We start from the raw sequence: 20,000 nt of genomic DNA on the forward strand, positions 1-20,000 counted from the left end.
AACCTTTACCCCTCAAACATTAAATTCCTGTTTGAAGTCACTTTGAGGTGTCACCTTCAATATCCTTCTTCAACACTCAGATCTAATTTCCAGGTGATCCCAGTGGCTTCTGTTGCTGTAACACTGTCCTGAGTGAGGTAGTTTTAGTGGGCCAGATCCTTAATCAGGCGGATGGGGATCTTCAAGAAGCCTGCAGACTTGGTTTCCAGAATTATGTATTTAGTCATCATCACTTGGTTGATGTCCTGTAGTGGCATGCAGGAAAGAAAAACCCCAAGAGCTCTCTTTGTTGATTTGTGTTCTATCAGAAGTATGTAAGGGAAGAAATGCTTGCTGGATGGAGAGAGTTAAACTGGATGAAGAAAGACATGTCCTTCTGAAGGAAGTATTCCAAAATCACTTATAAAAACAGCTTACAGAAAATTGTCACTTTACAGAAATAAACCTTTTGCCAAACATTTTGTGTAATGATACCTACATCCATATAATCACCCTTCTCTGAGTCTGGGTGGAAGAATTAGGCTTTCCCCCTCTGTGATCTGAAGAGGCATTAATTCATGGGCAGTACATAGAGGATGGCATCCTGACTCACTGAGGAGGCAAATGTGATGTGTGTTCTGCCTCCCCTTCCCTGTAACTTTTGTTATTAGCACAAAGAAAAGTTACCAGTAGACAAATCCGAGCTGCCACTTGCCCTTGGGGGACAGCAAGTCAACTGAAGTAATCAAGGGAACAACTTAATGTGAGATTTAGTGCACAATAGAGATTCTTAATAAATCTGGCTACCTTTTTTTTTTGTTTCTCCATTGGGATAGGGGAGCAGAAAGGAGAGAATTGATGGGAAGTGAATGGGTTTGCAGTGGCCTGGAAGCGTTTTTTTTCTGGTGATTCAGTTCAAGGCAAAGCCACATAGTTCATCCTGTGACAATTGGAGCAAGTTCTGCCTTTTGTAGTTGCCATCATTTAACTTCAGTTCTGAGAGTGAGTGATTTAATTAGTTCCTCATGTCTAAGACTTGTTCCTGTCATTAGATTAGGTTTTCTTGGAGGCCTGTGAGGTGAACTCAGCCTTGTTGAATTCAGTAGAAGTTTTACCATGTTATTTTTGGGAGCCTACTGAAACTTGCAATGTAGTTGTAGCTTCTTCACAAAAGAGCACAGGGTCAGAGGAGATTCTCTTTCTTAACCATGAACCATCTTATCCTGAGTACAGGTGATTTCAGATAAGCTCACTGGTGTGCATGAAAAGAGGGGAGTCTCAGTGCAATAGGCCCATAGAATCATAGTGTGGTTTGGGTTATGTCATGGAAGGGACCTTAAAGCTCATCTAGTTCCAACCCCCAGCCACAGGCAGGGACAGCTTCCACTAGACCAGGTTGCTCAAGGTCACATCCAGCCTGAGCTCGAGCACTGCCAGGCATGGAGCATGCTGATGATTGATGGGTTTTGCTGGATGGAAATGTTCATGTTCCATTTCAAAAGAAATGTTTGGAAGAGATTCCCATTAAAAATAGAATGGCAAAACCTAGTGTTGATTTTGAGATGGGAAGGAAAGTCTTCAATAAGATAGGATGGAAATGATCCCTCTCTCTCCTGCTGCACACCCTTGATGCATCAAGTCCTGTGCTCTGTGATTAATTATCCTCTCCCTCAACTGCAACAGAAATGATCGTTGACAATCAGATCGAGACGGGGCTTTTGAAATCAGAACTGAAGGACAAAGTCACCTATACACTGCTCAGGAAGCACCGGCACCAGACCAAGAAATCCAACCTGCGCTCTCTGGCTGACATCGGGAAGACCGTCTCCAGTGCAAGTAGGATGTTTTCCAACCCAGATAATGGTAATGCAGAGGCTACCTGGCTATGGCTTTCCCTTTCAAAGCAACCCACCAAACCTGCCTGCCAACAACTAACCACGTTGCCTTGACAATGCTTTTCTAACATAGTGAGACCCATGCTGGCGACATGTCAGTGGTGGGCTCTGGAAGGCTGCTTTGGCTGTGGCACGTTGCTCTAACCCTATCTTCACTGGACTGAGAGGGAGAGAGGGGGATGTGGCAGGCAGGAGGCACAGGAAAAGACAGAGAGATATTCTGTCAGCTGATAAGTAGGAGATGGTGTAGGAACAATGATAGGAAAGAGAGATTTACAAATAGCTCCAACCATGCCTTGAACCTTAAAGGGCAATCATCTGAAATGTTTGTGTAGAGATGAAGCTCTCATGCACGCTTGATTTCTGCAACAGATTGTGTCAATGGCCCTCTTAATCAAAAATTAGGTGACAGTATCATCTAGCTTGAACTTTATTGCCATACAATTGTTGTCCAGTGTGGGTAAAGCTGATTTCCATCTTGCTTCATTCATCCTAATATTGTTTTGTGGTGTATGTTGTGAATATGTCTCTTTTTCCCTAAAAACACCGTAATAGGTAGTGTCATGTTTGTAGTGGTGCCTTGAAATGTGTGTGTGTGTGTGTGTGTATGCAAACAGCTATAGAGGCCTTGGCAGTGGCTCTGGACTTAATCATGTATTGAGATTTTCAGCCTTCTTACTTGTGGCAATCCAAAAAGAGGAGGTTTAAACCTACTGTCACATCTTAGAGTTCTGTCACCTGCCTCCTGCTGGAGTCTGGGAATTTCTCTACAAGTTGCCATTTTAAAATAAATGAAGAAAAGAAATTAAAGTAAGCAAAGAAATTGTTTTCTTATTGCTACGTGTAAGGCCTCTTAGCTTCCTGTGTTCTGCTTCTAAAACTTGCCCTAACATTTCTCCCTAACCTAGTATCATACTCTCAATATTTCCTACTTTAATCATCCTTTGCTTTTGCATCAGGTGTGTATGTGCATGTGAAGAATATTTATTGCTCTCAATGTCATGTATGAGTGCCTCAATAATATAGTGATTGAGTGAATAACACAGACTAAATAACATGAATCAAGGGAATGTCCTCAGTCATATAGTGACTGGGCACCCAGCAAGTAATTTGTGTTTGTTTTCAGTCAGGATTAAGAAACCATGTTCTTTCCAGCACATTCTTTGGGTCTTTCCATTGTGTCCCCCTTGTTTGCATGGGAGGTATCTGCTTTTTGTTAACAGAAGGACATAGCTGTTGCAGGTAAAACCCGTAAGTGTTATTTGCGGTGGTGTCTGTAAGTATCAGTTACCACCTCCATGACTACTACTCATTCCAGACCTATGAAAAGATAGACAGGTTTGGTTTGAGGAGAAGGATCCCATGCTGTAAGGGAGGCAAAATGTAAGACTAACATGTCCTTAGCACACGTCACTCAGGTGCTTCTGTCACCTTGTGTGTGGATGGAAGATGTTGAATTCTTCCTTTTGCAATAAAAGTCTGTCCTTGAGGAGCCATCAAAACCTCAAGTGTTAAAGACAAGCTAAAGCTTACCTAAGGAGTTGGAAGGTAAATCACTCTGTGTTATTTAACTATACATTGGATGGTAAGCTGTAGAGAGCTGGGCTTTCAGGGCCGGTTGAAGAGGAAATAAATACCAAGCTTATCCTGGGAAGGATAATGCTGACAAAGGGCATTTGGTTAAGTTCTTACTCCAGTTCCTTGAGCACTGCTGGGGATGGAGCAGCCACAGCTTCTATGAGCAGCCTGTGACAGTGTCTCACCACCCTCACAGGGAAGAACTTCTTAATGTCTAATTTAAATCTCCCCTCTGTCAGTTTAAAGCCATTCTCCCTTGTCCTGTCACTACAGGCCCTTGTCCAAAGTTCCTCTCCAGGTTTCTTGTCAGCTCCTTTAGGCACTGGAACTGCTTTAAGATCTCCCTGGAGCCTTCTCTTCTCCAGGCTGAATAAGCCCAGCTCTCTCAGACTGTCTCCAGAGCAGAGGTGCTCCTGTTGCTTTGCATCTGTCTCCCCACCTGGGATGTTTATGTTACCGTAATATGTAATGCATTATGACAGTCTGAGTGCTTCCAGACTGAAGGATAGGACTTAGAATCATAGAATAGTTAGGATAGGAAAGGACCTCAAGATCATCTAGTTCCAACCCCGCTGCCATGGGCAAGGGCACCTCACACTAAACCATGTCACCCAAGGCTTCATCCAACCTGGTCTTGAATACTGCCAGGGATGGAGCATTCACTACCTCCCTGGGCAACCCATTCCAGTGCCTCACCACCCTAACAGGAAAGAATTTCTTCCTTATATCCAGTCTAAACCTTTGCTGTTTAAGTTTCAACCCATTACCCCTTGTCCTATCACTACAGTCCCTAATGAATAGTCCCTCCCCAGCATCCCTGTAGGCCCCTTCAGATACTGGAAGGCTGCTATGAGGTCTCCATGCAGCCTTCTCTTCTCCAGGCTGAACAGCCCCAACTTTCTCAGCCTGTCTTCATACAGGAGGTGCTCCAGATCATCCTCATGGCCTCCTCTGGACTTGTTCCAACAGTTCCATGTCCTTTCTATGTTGAGGACACCAGAACTGCACACAGTACTCCAAGTGAGGTCTCATGAGAGCAGAGTAGAGGGGCAGGATCACCTCCTTCGACCTGATGGTCACGTTCCTCTTGATGCACCCAGGATACAGTTGGCTTTCTGGGCTGTGAGTGCACACTGCTGGCTCATGTTCGTTTTCTCATTGACTAACACCCCCAATGCATTCTCCGCAGGACTACCATGAATTTCCTTTTTGCCCAACCTGTAGCTGTGCCTGGGATTGCTCCAACCCAGGTGTCGGACCTTGCACTTGGCATGGTTAAACTTCATGAGGGTGGCATCAGCCCACCTCACAAGTGTGTCAAGGTCCCTCTGGATGGCATTCCTTCCCTCTAGCGTATTAACAGAACCACACAGCTTGGTGTCATCGGCAAACTTGCTGAGGGCACACTCAATTCCATTGTCCATGTCAGCGACAAAGATATTAAACAAGACTGGTCCCAACACCGATCCCTGAGGGACACCACTTGTTACTGATCTCCAGCCAGACATTGAACCATTGACCACAACTCTTTGCGTGCACCCATCCAGCCAGTTCTTTATCCGCTGAGTGGTCCACCTATCAAATTGATGACACTCCAATTTAGAGACAAGGATGTCATGTGGGACAGTGTCGAACGCTTTTCACAAGTCCAGGTAGATGACGTCAACTGCTCCACCCCTGTCCATCAGTTTTGCAGCCCCATCATAGAAGGCCACCAAATTGGTTAGGCAGGATTTCCCCCTAGTAAAGCCAGGCTGGCTGTCACCAAGCACCTTGTTGTTTTTCATGTGCCCTAGCATGCCTTCCAAGAGAATCTGCTCCCAGATTTTGCCAGGCACAGAGGTGAGACTGACTGGTCTGTAATTCCCCAGGTCATCCATTTTCCCCTTCTTGACAAAGGCAGAAACACTTCATGTATAGTTGTTGCTGTTATTTATTATTTACACTTAAGTGAAAAAGTACCTTCAGCATATATTTGATCAAGTTATCCCACAGTCCCTGGAATTCAATGAGTGCCTCTCATGTGCTTGTAAAGGCACAATTTGTCCTTCAGACAGATAAAATTTTAACGAGGCCTTAGAAGTGCAGCTGTTTCTCAGTGTGGCTCATCATGTAACGAGTGCCATCAGCCCCAAGCACTCATTAATTTCCCTCGAGTTGCCTTCCAGGTAGGTGTTTCTTTTCACTGTCTACCTTTCATTTCAGCATCAGCACAACTTCCATCCACTCACTATTCACCTGCCACCAGATAAAAGGGAGAACTTCCCTTCTCTAGTTCATCCACAAAATACATTGATGTATATTGCATGTTCTTTTAACGGACGGTGTTATTGTGTGTTGATTGAGGGTTGTTAGTTGTAGAATCATGGAATGGTTTGTGTTTGAAAGGCCCTAAAGCTCATCCAGTTCCAACCCCCCTGCATGGGCAGGGACACCTTTCACTAGACCAGGTTGCTTCAAGCTGCTTCCAACCTGGCCTTGACCACTGCCAGGGATGGAGCAGCCACAGCTTCTCTGGGCAACCTGTGCCAGGGCTTCACCACTCTCCAGGGAAGAACCTCCTCCTAATGTCTAATCTGAATCTCGCCTCTGTCAGTTTAAAGCTGTTCCCCCTTGTCCTGTCCCTACAGGCCCTTATAAAAAGTCCCTCTCCAGGTTTCTTGTCAGCCCTCTAATGAAACATCTCTACTGAAGCTGAATCAAACCCTGCTATAGGTTATGTGTAAAAATATTATGCAACCTACTGACTCTTACTGGGCAATCACAATTGATTTTGATAGGTATCTACTTCCTAAAACATCTGTTTGAGAATCACTTTAGCATAATGTCATTAGCATGGATTCTGGCCATAATTTTCCTGCATTGCTTGTCTTTTCAGAGAAGTTAGGCTTACATCCCAAATCAAATAACAACAGATTTCTTCAAAGGTTTTTGTTAGATCTGAAATAGCCCGAGTCCCCAAAGATACTGAGGTGCCTGTATTCACTGATTGGAGAGTGCTGAAATAACAGTCTTATGGGCTCTAACACTTTCTGTGACTTTCTTACCTTCATGATAAGCTTGTATAAACTCCTGCTTTGGTATTATGTTTATTTTTGCATGGCCAAGGTGTGGTCTGAATGCCTTTTGTTCACCACTGCATCATAAAGATCGATACTTACTTGTGGGAGGATGTTTTTTCCAAAGTCCTTTTCTTCTTGGGAAAGAAACTGGGCAGAAGATGGCAGTTTCTTGTGTGACGTGGGATGGAGGAAGGTAAATCAAAGCACTCCTTTGCTGCGCATTCAGCAGGAAGAAGATGATTATCAAAAATCCAAACAAAGTCTACCAAGTAATTACTCAAAGCTACCTTACAAAGACACCACAGCTTCTTGTTTCTTTCATTGGTGGGAGGTTGAGCTGTATGAAGTGTTCAACAAGGCCATTATGATTTTGCATTTCAGTGGAAATCCTGCACGTTTTTTTTGGATAGGTTTTTGGTGTGTCTTGTTTTGTGGACTGGCTTTCCAAGAGCTCTTTAGTCCTTTCCTGATGCAGGGTACCTGGTTCGCTCCATGAACATAATTTCTTTTCACTGTGCTGACAGAGTAGTTTGTAAACCATTGAGTTAAATCAGCTTCTTTTGCCTGCACCACCTTGGCTGGTGCACTGGGAGCACGATAGCTCAGATGAAAACTTTTCTATAAGGTTTTTATTTTACATTAGATTTCAGCTTTTTTTTTTCATACAAACTGCATCCTCAGTCCCTTTAGAGAGTTTGGATGATGGTGTCAGCTGAATAATACCAGTTTAAGTCAGAAATAAACTGTTGGAAAAACCCACCAGTATATTCTGCTGTTTGATTATTTGAAGCCTTGCAGACTAAGGTATGCATTTCCAAGCCTGAATTGGCATGTCTAGGTATATTTGTGTTCATGGTGCTACAAGTTGGCTCCTACAGGGATGTGACCTGTTTTTTTTTGCCCAAAAAGCTGTGTGTTTGACCACGCTGCAGCTTGGGACTGCCCAGCACAACAGCATGGCAGCTGTCTTCTTCAGTTGCTTGAAATCTGCTTCTAAGATGCCTGAATTTTAGAAACCAGGGATGGAAAACAGGCTCCAGATCTGCCAACTGAACACTGGAAGATGGAGCTACAGAGGAGATGTGCTCCAAATGAACAGGCTTACCACTTTGGTCACCAAACCATGCAGAAAGGTGCAGTTGCATGTAATTGCAGTGGTCCCAACACTCGGTATCCTCCCTGCCTTGCTTCTGCAATTGCTTGAGCCTTTCTCTCTTGCCTTTTTTTTCTGTTTTTTTTCTTTAACTGTTCAACTTTGCTCTCTTCCTCCTCTTGGCTACTGCTGCCTCCTGCTTGCACCACACAAGCACGCAGCCCTCTCGAGAGCTCCGTGCCCTGCCTCGCAACCCGCACAGCAGATGATGGAATCCGAGTGCAGCGCAGCCCCAGCGTGGGATGGCTCAGTAAGTCCTGGGTGAGGGTGGGGGCACACGGGTGGGATGGAGGAGATGTGAGAAAGAGGAAAGGGGTAACCCACACCAACCACCCTCCTAATGCTTGCTGCTGCATTAACAGTGTTCCATATGGGTTAGCTGCTGCTCTCTCTGTTATCCCCACTGTCCCCTCCCTCTGTTTCACTCTGGTTTGCCTTTTTTCCTTCATCTGGGATGAAATGGGTAGGTCAGCCTCACTCCCCTTCAGATGGTGGTCTTCTTCCTAAGTCATGAAGGGGCATTTCATTTATCTATTGGACTATCCTTTGGGTCTTCAAAGTGCTTCAGGAATTTTGCCACCAGTGCAGTATTATAAATGCAATGAGCTTAAATGTTTTAATTTCCATATAAATGAAGCACAAAACCAGGTTCCCTGATCATAGAATCATATCTCAGAACAGTTTGTGTTTGAAGGGACCTTAAAGCTCATCCAGGTCCAATCCCCTGCCATGGTCAGGGACACCTTTCACTAGACCAGTTTGCTCCAAGCCCCATCCAGCCTACCCTGAACACTGCCAGGGATGGAGCTTAATAACATGGAGAGGTTTGGACTGTGCCTCACTGCTTCTACCTGTACATGACCAAGCTCAGCCAAGGAGAGCCTCACATTGCCATTGCCAGAGAGACAGTAATGTAAACTAGGCAAAAATTGGGAAATTGTCCATCATTAGCAAACTGCATAAGGATGAGCATCACGTGCTAAAGTCTGGATGAGCTCTCTGCAGCAGGAACATTTTACTCCATTGATTTGTTCAGGATTCTTAGAGTCTTCGTCTCCCATACTTCTTCAGCTCAGAGAAGCTGCTCACCTAAGAACTCCCCTTGTTTTTCAGGTTGATTTTCCCCCCTCTCTCAGATGTCTCTCATATGTTGAATTGCTAGTTTCTCCCCAGAGTCTGAGACTGCCTTGGGTCACTGTAACCTCCAAATGGTTGAGTCTGCTGTAGAGGGTTGCTCTAATGGGCAGACTTGCTGTAAAAGCATAACAAAAAAAGAGTGTTGGACATGTCCTTCCTGGTTTTGGGTCTTCAGAGGTCCACAACCATTAAGAACCTGAGTCAGAAGGGATTTAGGCTGTACAGGCTAGGGCCGTGGTGTTCACAAAACCAGTGTTGCACATGTTGCATTTTGCATCTTTAGCAGCATTTTTCTGACTTGGCAATCAAGATAAATTCAAGGATTTGGGGAACACATCTAAATGCAGGCTGGGCTGCTGTGAAGTTCCTTAGGTCAGCAAGGCTGGGAAAGGTGAAGCTTGTGGTTTCCTGTCTGTGTTCTAGAGATCATCAGTCAGTGCTGCGTGGGACTAGTCTGAACTTGAGGACCTTGTACATCATCTTAAAAAGATGATACACACAACACCAAACTTCAGGGGAGAACAGTCATCTTATGTGCTTGAGAGGTTTTGGCTGTCATCACTAAGCGTAGAATTTCTTGCAAGGAGATGGAGATACAAATCATTTCAGCTTTTGAGAGCCCTATTTAAATTGGGATTATGAGACACTTTCTACCTCCAGAGAACAAGGAGTACCTTGTAAAGTTCTGGTGCTCAGAACTCTTCATTCGAGGCCAGTCTGATGATGGAAAAAGGGAGTGAACAAGGTCTGTGCGTTGTGCCAAGGAGCTGGAGCTATGGCCAGCATGCTCACAGCTCTGTGTGGGGATAGCTCTCAGCAGAGTGTGGGTGCGGGCATGCTTTCTTCTCAGGCTCAGGTCCTCCTTCCTGCTAGGAGCGCTGTCACTGACTGAAATAGAGAAAATATCAGAGCAGCACTGAATTTCCAGTGAGAGATTTATGGGATATTCCCCATCCAAAACTCTCTGACAAAAATGTGTTTCTTAAGAACCTTCTCCCCAGAGATTTGTGCTTCTTGTCATGCCGGGTTTTGCCTGATGACCTTCACTTGAGTCTCTGTGCCTTGTCCTTGTTCAGCCTGGTAGTGGTACTGCTACTGTAGCTGTGATGGTTTTAGAGTACCGTCAAGGTCATGTCTGTAGGGAAGTATGGCCTTTATGAAATCAAGGGGTAAAACTGGAAAAGACAGACAAGTTTTGGCACATGTGTCTGTCCAGGTCTGGAATAAATGTGAAGTGCCTCAAGAAAAGCTGCTGTGAGTGTGATGGGGTTGTGTTGATCACAATGCGGGTAGGAGGCTGCTAGCAAGAGGTGGCGGTCATTAGCTGCTTCCCCTAGGAAGAAGGGTAGTTATATCCTAGAAACATCCAGCCTTGGACATCTAATAAAGAAAGCAAATAAATGTTGTAATCTGGAAAAATATCAGCTCTGAAAGCTGTGAGTCTTGATTTGAGTCTGTTTATTCCAGAACTGGACCTAGAAATTTGGAAAACCATCAAAGCAGTCTGAAGAAAATGAAGGGATACCTTCAGCAGGTGCCTTTCTCTATAGCTAGATAATGTAGATCTTCTGAATAAAACACATTGAAATGGCATTAAACAACTATAAAATTGAATCATTAGTATTTTCTGCCCTTGCTCAAAGCTTTATGGAAACTGCACTTAGTTCCTTCTTGGTCATTTGCTATGCCAAGACTCAGAGTTCCTATGGTAAGGCTTGAACAAGTGGAAATCCATCTCTGCCATTCTGTCTCTCCATCCCATGAGCTGGCCTGAGTGGGACACCCAGCTTTGAGAGCAGCCCTCCAGTATTCACAGGCCAATGAACCTGTCCAGATCAGTGTAACTCCACCAGGGATGTTTAATTTCTCATACTCAGTAGCCCACAGGTGATAGAAACTGACAGGAACTTTGCTTTGCCTGACTGAGCTGCATGACACCAATTATCCAAGTGCTTCTCTGATTCTTTATTTGGTATTATTGGCTCAGATTTGCAAAGCAGCCATGTGCATCTCTGCATCGAGTTTCAATCTTTCCTTTTCATTTATGGGTACATGATCAACTTCTCAAAGATTTCCCAGAATTGGCAGTGCAACCTTTAAAAGCCAGGTAAATACAGCATACAAGACAAAGGAGCCCTGTGTTTCAGTAATGGGCTGGTTGATTTTGGGTGGTTTGGGGTTTTTTGAGGGGGTCCAGCTTTGCCTTTTGCCAAATAGAAATACTCACTAAAAATAGAAATACTTATTAAATACTCATATCAAGGAGGGTGTTATGAACAAAGTAATGTCTTCACCATGTAGCAGATGCCACATATGTGAGCAAGTTTGATCACTTCTTTCTTGTTTTGTTGGTGTGTTTATCTCCTACCTACAGATTCCTATCAAGCATTCAATCAGAATTTGTAGACATTTCTAAGTCTGGCTTGCTAATAATTAATTAGGAGGATAGTTACTAATGTATGTAGCCTTAACCAGTTTTCCAAGTGACATTCCTCACTTTATGAGTAAACATATTGGTCAAAACTTTGTAGAGATAGGTAGAGATTGCTGACTTGTATTAACAGCAGCAAGAGGAAAAGCTGGGGATCCCCTTTTTGGAATATCTAATTTATTTAATTGTTCTTGGCTTCTGATGTGTTGCAGTTGCTGGATGTGGCAGTAACATGCAGCAGGTATATTGTGATTCCAAGTAGCTCCTAAGAAAGAATGCTTAAGTCTGTCTCTACAAACGCTGAGTATATTGTAAAGAAAACCCAACTGCAAGAGGCCTGATCTTTTTCTTCCCTCTCCTTCTTTTGGACCTTCATTTCGATGTGAATATCAAAGCTGATGTTTAATCAATATTATCTCAAAACATAGCCAAGGTTGGGAAACACCTCAAGGCCATTTCTTCTTGAGTACTTTCTGTCTTCCCAGGTTATGCTCACGGTCAGAATCTCTGTGAGAACAGCTGCTGTTGCTATGCTTCTGGTTCCTGCAAGCTTGAGTGGGAAACAGGAAAATTACAGAGTAATTAAAAAAGTGCATAGAGGCCGCTGTGGTTTATGGTTCTGTATCCATCCCTGAAGCATCATTATCAGCATCATTATCATGAAATTATTTTTATTCTTGTACAGTTATGGCCGTTTTGGGGTTTGTCCAGTTTTGACTGTGGGATTGTAAAACTGAATTCTGAAATCACAGGGCACTTTTCCCAGTTCTTTAGAACTATTTCCATGTGTTCTGCTAGCAGTATCTGAGAGCACAACAATGAATAGGATAAGTTAGTCCATAAGGGAGTAAGCAGCTCCTTACTAGCTGTTCTGCAGCGCTTGAATGCCAGTGTGTCAGGTTTACAGACAAGCAGTTGATCTTTGAAGAAGGAATGTTGCTGAGCTACTTCAGCTCCTTGTCTCTGGGGTGTGTTCGTCTCTCTGGGTTATCTGACATCTGGTGGCGACTTTTGGCCTGCCAGTGTGGTCCACATGTTGTTTTAACCAGTAAGGCTCATGAGCTTATTTAAAGAGAGGTAGATTTTTGGTGTGGGCTGTTGCAAAGGACCAAGAGCTGCCAAGACACCCTCACCATTGAGTCTGGAATGATAAGGAATGGAGGGCAGATGCCATCTACATAGGAGAGCTGAAGTGATGGATTTGTAGGTTAGAGTACCATAAGAATGCCAGTCTGGTGGAGGGACAGCTTTGTGAGTGAGTCCTGGATGATCTAGCAGCATCAGTGTCAGCTGCTTTGCTGCTTCTTCCACAGGCAGGAATTATGGTAAATCCTTAGACTCTTTTGCTGTTCCAAAGAGTCATGGGAACGTGTGAGTCAGAAATCACGATGGGTTAGCATCTTGTTCTCCCGTGTGCCACGTAAAGTCACAGAAAGCAGCCTCTCAGGGTCTTAAATTCCCCAAATCAGCCTCCCTGGTACAAGGAAAGGTGTTGCTGTAGCCTGAGCCTCTGTGTTCTTCTGACTGGATTGAAATAGGTGCTTTAATTGGTGTTGACATTGTTCTTACAGGCAGCCCAGCCATGGCTCACAGAAACTTGACTTCCACCAGTCTGAATGACATCTCTGACAAGCCTGAGAAGGATCAGGTAAGCTTCAGATGCAGCCTTCACCTAGTGATGTGTGTTGGTTAGGAGCTGAATGTGGGGGAAAGAGGCTCTGTAGCATGAACCTGAAGCAGAAGAGGGCAAGCAAGGTGAGTTGAGTATTTCTAAGTCCTGTGACTAGATCTTCCACTTTTTAAGCACCAGCCCTTGAAAACAGCAGGTTAAAATCTTGCAAGGCCTCAAGTAAGCAACACCACTTACATGGCATCTTGCTGATACCCATGAGAAAGGAGGGAAAATAGCCAGATAGTGATGTATTTTAGATCCTCTTCCTGCTGAGAAGAGAGTCTTCAGAGGTTACAGCAAGACTCTGCATAGGTCCAGCAGCACTCCAGGAGAGTTGAGGAGTCTGAGGGTTGAGACTGAGTTTATTTCAACTCTTAGAAAACTGGTGCCTGAATGAGGTCTCTGTGCGAATTTCAAGAAAACCTTTGTCTGGGTTCAAAAAGTGGGTTATTCTCAAAGAGTGGCTGTTTTCTTTGGAGAATCTCTTTTTTTTTCCACTTGTCTTTCAGCGTTCTGTACTCCCATATTTATTCTGAATGCAAATGAGAGTTACTTTGGGAAATTATTTAGGTACACATTAGTGCAGGCCAGATGAGAATGACTCTAATCCTTCAAATGGTGACTGGTTGCAATCTTCTCTAAGTGCCTTACAGGGACATGGCAGCAAAATCAATACAGAAAAGTGAGTTAAGAGTAATTAAATATTTGAAAAATAAATATATATATGTATATAAATAGATATATTTCCGTGGAAAGAGAAGGGGGCAATGTGTGTTGCATTCAGAGCTGTAGCATAAATCTGTATTAGTTGGTTGGTTGTGCAAAATATGCATTTCCTTTAAGATATGAAGCCAGACCTGGGGAAGGAATAGGATGGTAAAATAGCCTTTTTTTTGTTCTTTCATTGAAAAGCCTGCTATATTTATTATTTTATATTTTATATTTTTAATTGCATTATAATTGGGGTCTTATAGTTAGACTAACAGAAAACTGGATCTGAATCTTGCAGCAGACTTTGTAGTGCAAACCCTCCCAGTTGCCCCCCCTGCTGAAATGTCTCTGGACAGAGTAGAACTGGGTATAAAAATAGCTGGTTTAGTAGTACTAATAGTGAAATCTGTTAATAAATCCAGTTTGGAAGTGTGCTCCAAAGTTTTTAACTTCAAATGTAGATAAATGCCTGATTGTTTGTAGTGAAAACCGTTGCTTGAAAACTAACTGCTTCCAAAACCTAGTTAATTAGCCCGTGTCCTGCTGATGAACTTTGCACAATGGAACCCTTGTACTGTGTGCCTTTCAAAGCTGGCCTGAGAAATCACCTTAGATCTCAGTTTTTGTTACTGATTGACTGAAACTCCTGTCTTGATAAAGTTTGTGAAACTGTGGAGGTGCCTGGCAGCTTCCATGAGCAGAATTTAGCATGCCACACAGAAGGCAAGGGAATAAATCCATTGTGTTACAACAGGAGCTGGAAAGAGAACAGATTTTCTTTCCCTGACAGCAGAGTGACTGGCTTTCGTTATTTTGGTATCCCATCTGGAAGCTTGACAGTTAATGAGGCCATGCAGTGAGGTATGAGTCTGCTGGAGAAAGAGGGTATCCCAACTTTTATTTATGTATTTGTGTGTGTATAAGAGCTGTGACAGGCTGAAGTCAGTTTAGAACAGTTACTTGGAACCAGACTGGGAACCTAAGCTCTTTCATCGATCACTGTTTTGGCAAAGATAAAGGGGAGTGGTGTGTGCCTGTGTCTTAAAGGAGGAAAGGCTTTGAACAAACTTCCATGTACCTTCAATAACTTTCCTGGCTACCTTGATTTTCAGTTCTGCAGTCTTTATGCTAATTGGAACCCTAATGCTGATTGGAATTTTGCAATTAGCAGCGTGGCAATAGTATAGTTAGAATACTCCTTTAAGCTGTGTTTCATTAGCTTCTTAGTGAGCAGAAAGACACCTAAGTGTGTCTTACACCTAAGGAAAACTAGAGGTTCTGGATGCACTCTCTTTACGCTGTGAAATGTGCTCCTCAGAAGATTTTACCCTTGTATTTCTTTTTCTTTCTATCTCTTTGTGGAGCAGTGCTGGTGGCCAGTGCTTTGTAGTTGCAGCATGACCTCAAGCCCTCTCTTTTTTAGTTAGGCAGGGCAGGATTTGTGGTTGTCACCCACATGACAATGTGGAGAGGACCCAAGACCATGCCGTAGGACAGCTTTTGCTCTGTACACTCATCGAGCTGGAAATAGCTTTAATGCTTTGAAGCAGCAATATTCTTCAGTACTTCCAGCCTACCTGGGAAAGTCTTCTTACCCAGCTATGAGCTTCCAGCCCCAGGGATATTGTACTTTGTCCATGCCGAGATGATTTCTTCCATGCTTTTGGAAAAAGACCGGGCAGGTCCTGGCAGGTCCTGGAGCAGCTTCTCTGCTCCTTTCCCCTTGATGTTTTAAAGTCCAAGCTGAAAATTGATGTCTTCTATTGTATAACAGGGTTAATTCTTTGCTTGGGATCATTCTCTATGGAGCCTAACCCAGGAGCAGATCTCTTGGCATACTGCAGCTGCCTCACCACTAGTGAATACCCATTTATTTTCATTCAGTTCCATGTTTACAACAACCAGTGGTTTCCAAGGATAGCCTTTGAGGTTAGAGGCAACAAAACAAGCCTGGAGAAGGTCAGAAGAGGACACCCTAAGGGGAGGAATGCTCTCTGCAGAAGTGTGGGATATGCTGGGGTGCTATCTAATGCACTTTTGGACATTTCTTTCTTGTCCTGGAGCTGGCTTGTACTGGCAGCAGTGTTTGAGTGTGGTCACCTGGGCCAGGTTGCTTTGGGGTGGATTGGCTTGTGGTTGGTGTTTTTTAGATAACCCCATTACAGAGCAGTAAGCAGCTGGGACCTCAGCTACAAAGGCAAAACCTCAGTTTGATCCCTTCAAACCCAGGCACTCCTTTGAGGTGCATGCCTGTTGTGGAACCTGGCCTCCTGAGCTCATTTTTCAGTGCCTGTGGAGAGCTGGAATTGTGGAGTTGTTCAGGTTTCAGGTGGGCTTGTTGCCTCTTGGACAGCTGCCTCACTAGCTGAAGAATAAGCACTGCTAACACAGCTCTGCGACGAGGCTTAAGCTAGGATAGATGCCTTTCTGCTTTCATACATCTGTGCCATGGCAGCACTTGGGTGATGTGGGTGCTTCTGCACAGCACCCACCAATTTAAAACTGCTTGGGATCTAGCCAAGACCATGGCAATGGAATGTACAAGAGAGCACTGGTCAGGCTTAGGTTTTTCCTGAAGATCCATCAGGGAATCTTCTTGGAAGATGCACTCCCTGAGGTTTGCAAGTACCTGTTATGTCCAGAGAAATCAGAGAAGATGCTGGTGTTCAAAGGTGAATGCTTGATGGGGGTGGTGGCAGTTGTATTGGCCTCCTCCAGGAACAAGGGGACCCTTTAGTTATCAAGAGAAGTGAGGGAGGACAAGAACCCTTGGCTTTTCTTCCAGAGGATCCAGTGACTGAATCTTCTATATAACAAGGAGCTGGGCTTTACTTTGCTCCAGAAATGCTGAACCTGGTTAAATATCCCATTCAGCTCAGTGACTTTCTTACAAAGCTGACTTAGACAGCACTGAGCTTAAAGGGCAATATTTGCAGTAGTCCCAAGACACACTGGCATGAGTACAGCCAGTGGTAATAAGAAGAGCTACAGCTTTACTAAAGTCATGGTAGCTCTCAGCTCTCTTTACAGTATTAAGCATTGTGAGGCTGGTTCCTTCCCTTAGGGAAGGGGTTGGTTTTATGCTTCCTTTGGATTTACTTGGCTTTTGCTTTTATTTTGTTTTGTTTCTCTTATACTTTTTGCCTTCTTAATACACTTTCCAGAGTTAATCTTCTTACTGGGTAACCATTAAGCTCTTTCATGAAGAAAATTAAGTTAGGAAAAGGCTGGAGGCAAGGAAGGACAAAGGATGCAGGGGCTCTTTCCAAAGGACCAGCTGAAAATATGCTGCCCATTCCATCACTACCAGGGCTAAGAGCCATCAGCTGGAGGGGAAGAGGAAGAAGGTCAATGCCTGAAAGACAAGGAAGGAGCACAGACATGCAGGCTGTACTCAGGGACTGGGGTTTACAAAAGGTTCTCCATTGGCCTTGCTCTTTACATATGACTAGCCCTTGCATTAGTAATTTTTGACAGCTTTTATATAGATATTTTGTGTGTGTATATATATATACATATATATATATATCTGTTCCAGACTGGCGAGGCACTGGCACGGGTTGCCCAGAGAAGCTGTGGCTGCCCTGTCTCTGGCAGTGTTCAAGGTCAGGTCGGACAGGGCTTGGAGCAACCTGGTCTAGTGGAAAGTGTCCCTTCCCATGGCAGGGGTTGGAACTGGATGAGCTTTAAGGTCCATTTTAACCCAAACAGTTCATCGGCTTTGTGTAATTCTCCTCCTTGTATTTGAAACTGGATGAAATAGTTTTGCCATCAGAATAAGTCTGTGTGAAATCAGAAAGTGATTTAGACATCTGAAAGTAATGAAGACCTGGCTTAATTGCAAGGTCGGAATGTCTGCCGAATTAAAAGTGTCACATTGCTCTTTCTCCCCTTTAATTTATGGAAAGCAAATGACTGTCAAGATGAAATAAGAGGAAGGGCCAATTACCAAAGCACAGACTTTGCAAAAATCTTTAACTGTGCAAAGTTTGCATCAATAATATTGATTGGGATGTGATTGATGTGCCTGTGACAGACAAAAGGCAGTGCTGCCTTGCTAGATGGTGTACAGTGGCTGCTCATGGCAGGATGATTGTCATGGCTGGTGGTCTGTGGAAAGGGAAATTGATATGACAGTGGTTTACTGTTGCTTTTGATAGTGCAGAGTTAGTTATGGGCAGTGGCAGCATGGTGTGTGGACATCAGAGCCTTGCCAAAGCATCTGTGCTGTTGCCGTATTGTTTGCCTACACGGGGCGAATTATTACAGAGAGTTTCCACAGGAATCCGTGAGCCAGAACTTCTGGTTGAGCAAATGCATGTGCATTTTCCCCAAGAGGGTAGATTTAGATTAGACATGAGGCAGAAGTTCTTCCCTGTGAGGGTGGTGAGGCACTGGCACAGGTTGCCCAGAGAAGCTGAGACTGCCCCATCCCTGGCAGTGTTCAAGACCAGGTTGGATGGGGCTTGGAGCAACCTGTTCAAGTGGAAGGTGTCCCTGCCTGTGCGAGAGAGTTGGAACTGGATGAGCTTTAAGGTCCCTTCCAACCCAAACCAGTTTATGGTTTTAAGTTAGCTCTTGATTCATGTAGTCTTAATAATTGGAAAATATTTCAAGTTATTTTTTTTCATCTTTATCTATGAACGAAAGGGATTGAGGAGAGTCAAGTGCAGCCTTTACCAGCCCCTTTGCTGGACTGTAGGAAGCTGGGGAAGTGCCCAGTACTGTTTCCACTTCTGGCTCTCCTCCTGTGAGAAATCTTTTGGTTGTGCTCTGTTAAAATGTCCTTGGCAGTTCTGAATGGCCGAATTACTGGGACTTCTTTAATGCTCAAGATGTAAAACACTGGGGACTTGTAAAGGAAATACGCTTTATCAGGGACCTGTTATTACTGGTGAAAAAGCATATAGAAAGTATAGAAATATGGTGATACAAGGGGAATTTATCTACACTTTTGAAGGGCTTGTTTGTAGGACAAAGATGAGCTCTGAATGAACTTGGTCAGTCAGAGAAAGGCACAAAGCCCTCCTGATTTGTTGGGGGAGGGAGACAGGGCTGTTTATTCAAACCAGTGTTTCCATATCAACCAGGAATCTGTGCCAAAGCCAGCTCTCAAGTGCAAAATGGCCTTGTTGAGAGAAACCCTCCTGCCTTTCCTTGGGGAATGATACAGGGGGTGGGCACTGGTGGGATCCCACAGCGTGGAATGAAATCCAGTGATTAATGGTGGGAGCTGTTTTTCCTGTCTGAACATCTCCTTATCCCTGCAGTCAAAAGCAGACATTCCTAATTTTTAGGTCTGTCAGCCTGGATGACCTACTTTCCCCTTCATGGAGCTCAAATGGAAATTACTGCCTTCCAGTACTGATCACCGCCACCTTTCTGAAGGGAAGAAAAGTCCTCTAGGAAGTTCAGTTAACTGGAATTTCATTTAACTTTGGCCTTTGTTATTGACGCAGGGGGCAGGTTTGGTTTTATTTATCCTGCAATGTATCAGCAGCTCACCTCTAAAGCATTCCTGAGTTCTGTGCATAGACAAAACACAGAGCCTTGAAGGTATCCCCTGAAGTAAGCATTCATGGGATATTTTATGGGATGGCAATCCTAATATACAGACAGATACAACAAAACAGAAACACAGGTTCCAGTTCCTGGGGAATTAGCCTTTCTTAAGCACAAAAGCTCAGTGTGCCTGTGCTGGAGTGTGGGAAGCCCATGATGAAATACGACACGGTGATAAGGTGAGCTCACATAGTCCTACACAAACAGAAGGTAGAGTCAATTCTTACGTGGCCTCTGTTAAATAGTGCAGCCCTCACCTTTTTGTTCCCTGTACCTGTGGAGGGGTTTCAGAGGTTTCTTTGTCAGAACCTCTGTTCATGCTCTTGGGCAGCCAGCTGCAAGGCTGGAAGACCCCCTTGTTGCTTTGATGCTGTTCTCAGCTTTGATATAACAGAAATTTGGGTAGCTGGATCTCTTTTTCTGTGATCAGGGACCATTAAATCTGCCTTTAGTTACACAAAGATCCACGTATGCGGTTTAGCTCATGATGGTAATCTGTACAATCAGTGTTTATTGTGAATGTCCAGAGTTTGCTGTACTTGCATGAGCTGTATTTAGTATCGTACCTGAACTCCAGCCCACACCACCAGAGGATTTTGTTTGGTTACTCTTCCTTAGCTCAGTCGTGATCAAATCCGATCATGACACTATAAGGGCAAACAAATTCATCCAGAGATCATAGAATCGGAATCACAGAATGCTTTGTGTTGGAAGGGACCTTAAAGCTCATCCAGTTCCAGCCCCCTGCCATGGGCAGGGACAACTTCCACTAGACCAGGCTGCAACAAGCCCTGTCCAACCTGGCCTTGAAAACTTCCAG

General features: G+C 44.1%; 1 protein-coding gene across 3 annotated transcripts in view; it reads left to right on the plus strand.

Annotated features, from left to right (window-relative positions):
- LOC101879541 (electrogenic sodium bicarbonate cotransporter 1) overlaps positions 1 to 20,000 on the plus strand; it is a 163,005-nt gene that overhangs the window by 88,568 nt on the left and 54,437 nt on the right. For 2 of the 3 annotated variants that reach the window (XM_034062759.1, XM_034062761.1), the window contains 2 exons: positions 1,663 to 1,842; positions 12,807 to 12,883. In XM_034062759.1, the coding sequence (XP_033918650.1) occupies positions 1,663 to 1,842; positions 12,807 to 12,883 (257 nt within the window). The remainder of the gene's footprint in view (positions 1 to 1,662; positions 1,843 to 12,806; positions 12,884 to 20,000) is intronic. The other variant, XM_034062760.1, reaches the window with a different exon arrangement.

This window comes from Melopsittacus undulatus, chromosome 5 (assembly GCF_012275295.1).
Source record: "Melopsittacus undulatus isolate bMelUnd1 chromosome 5, bMelUnd1.mat.Z, whole genome shotgun sequence".
Taxonomy (NCBI): Eukaryota; Metazoa; Chordata; class Aves; order Psittaciformes; family Psittaculidae; genus Melopsittacus; species Melopsittacus undulatus.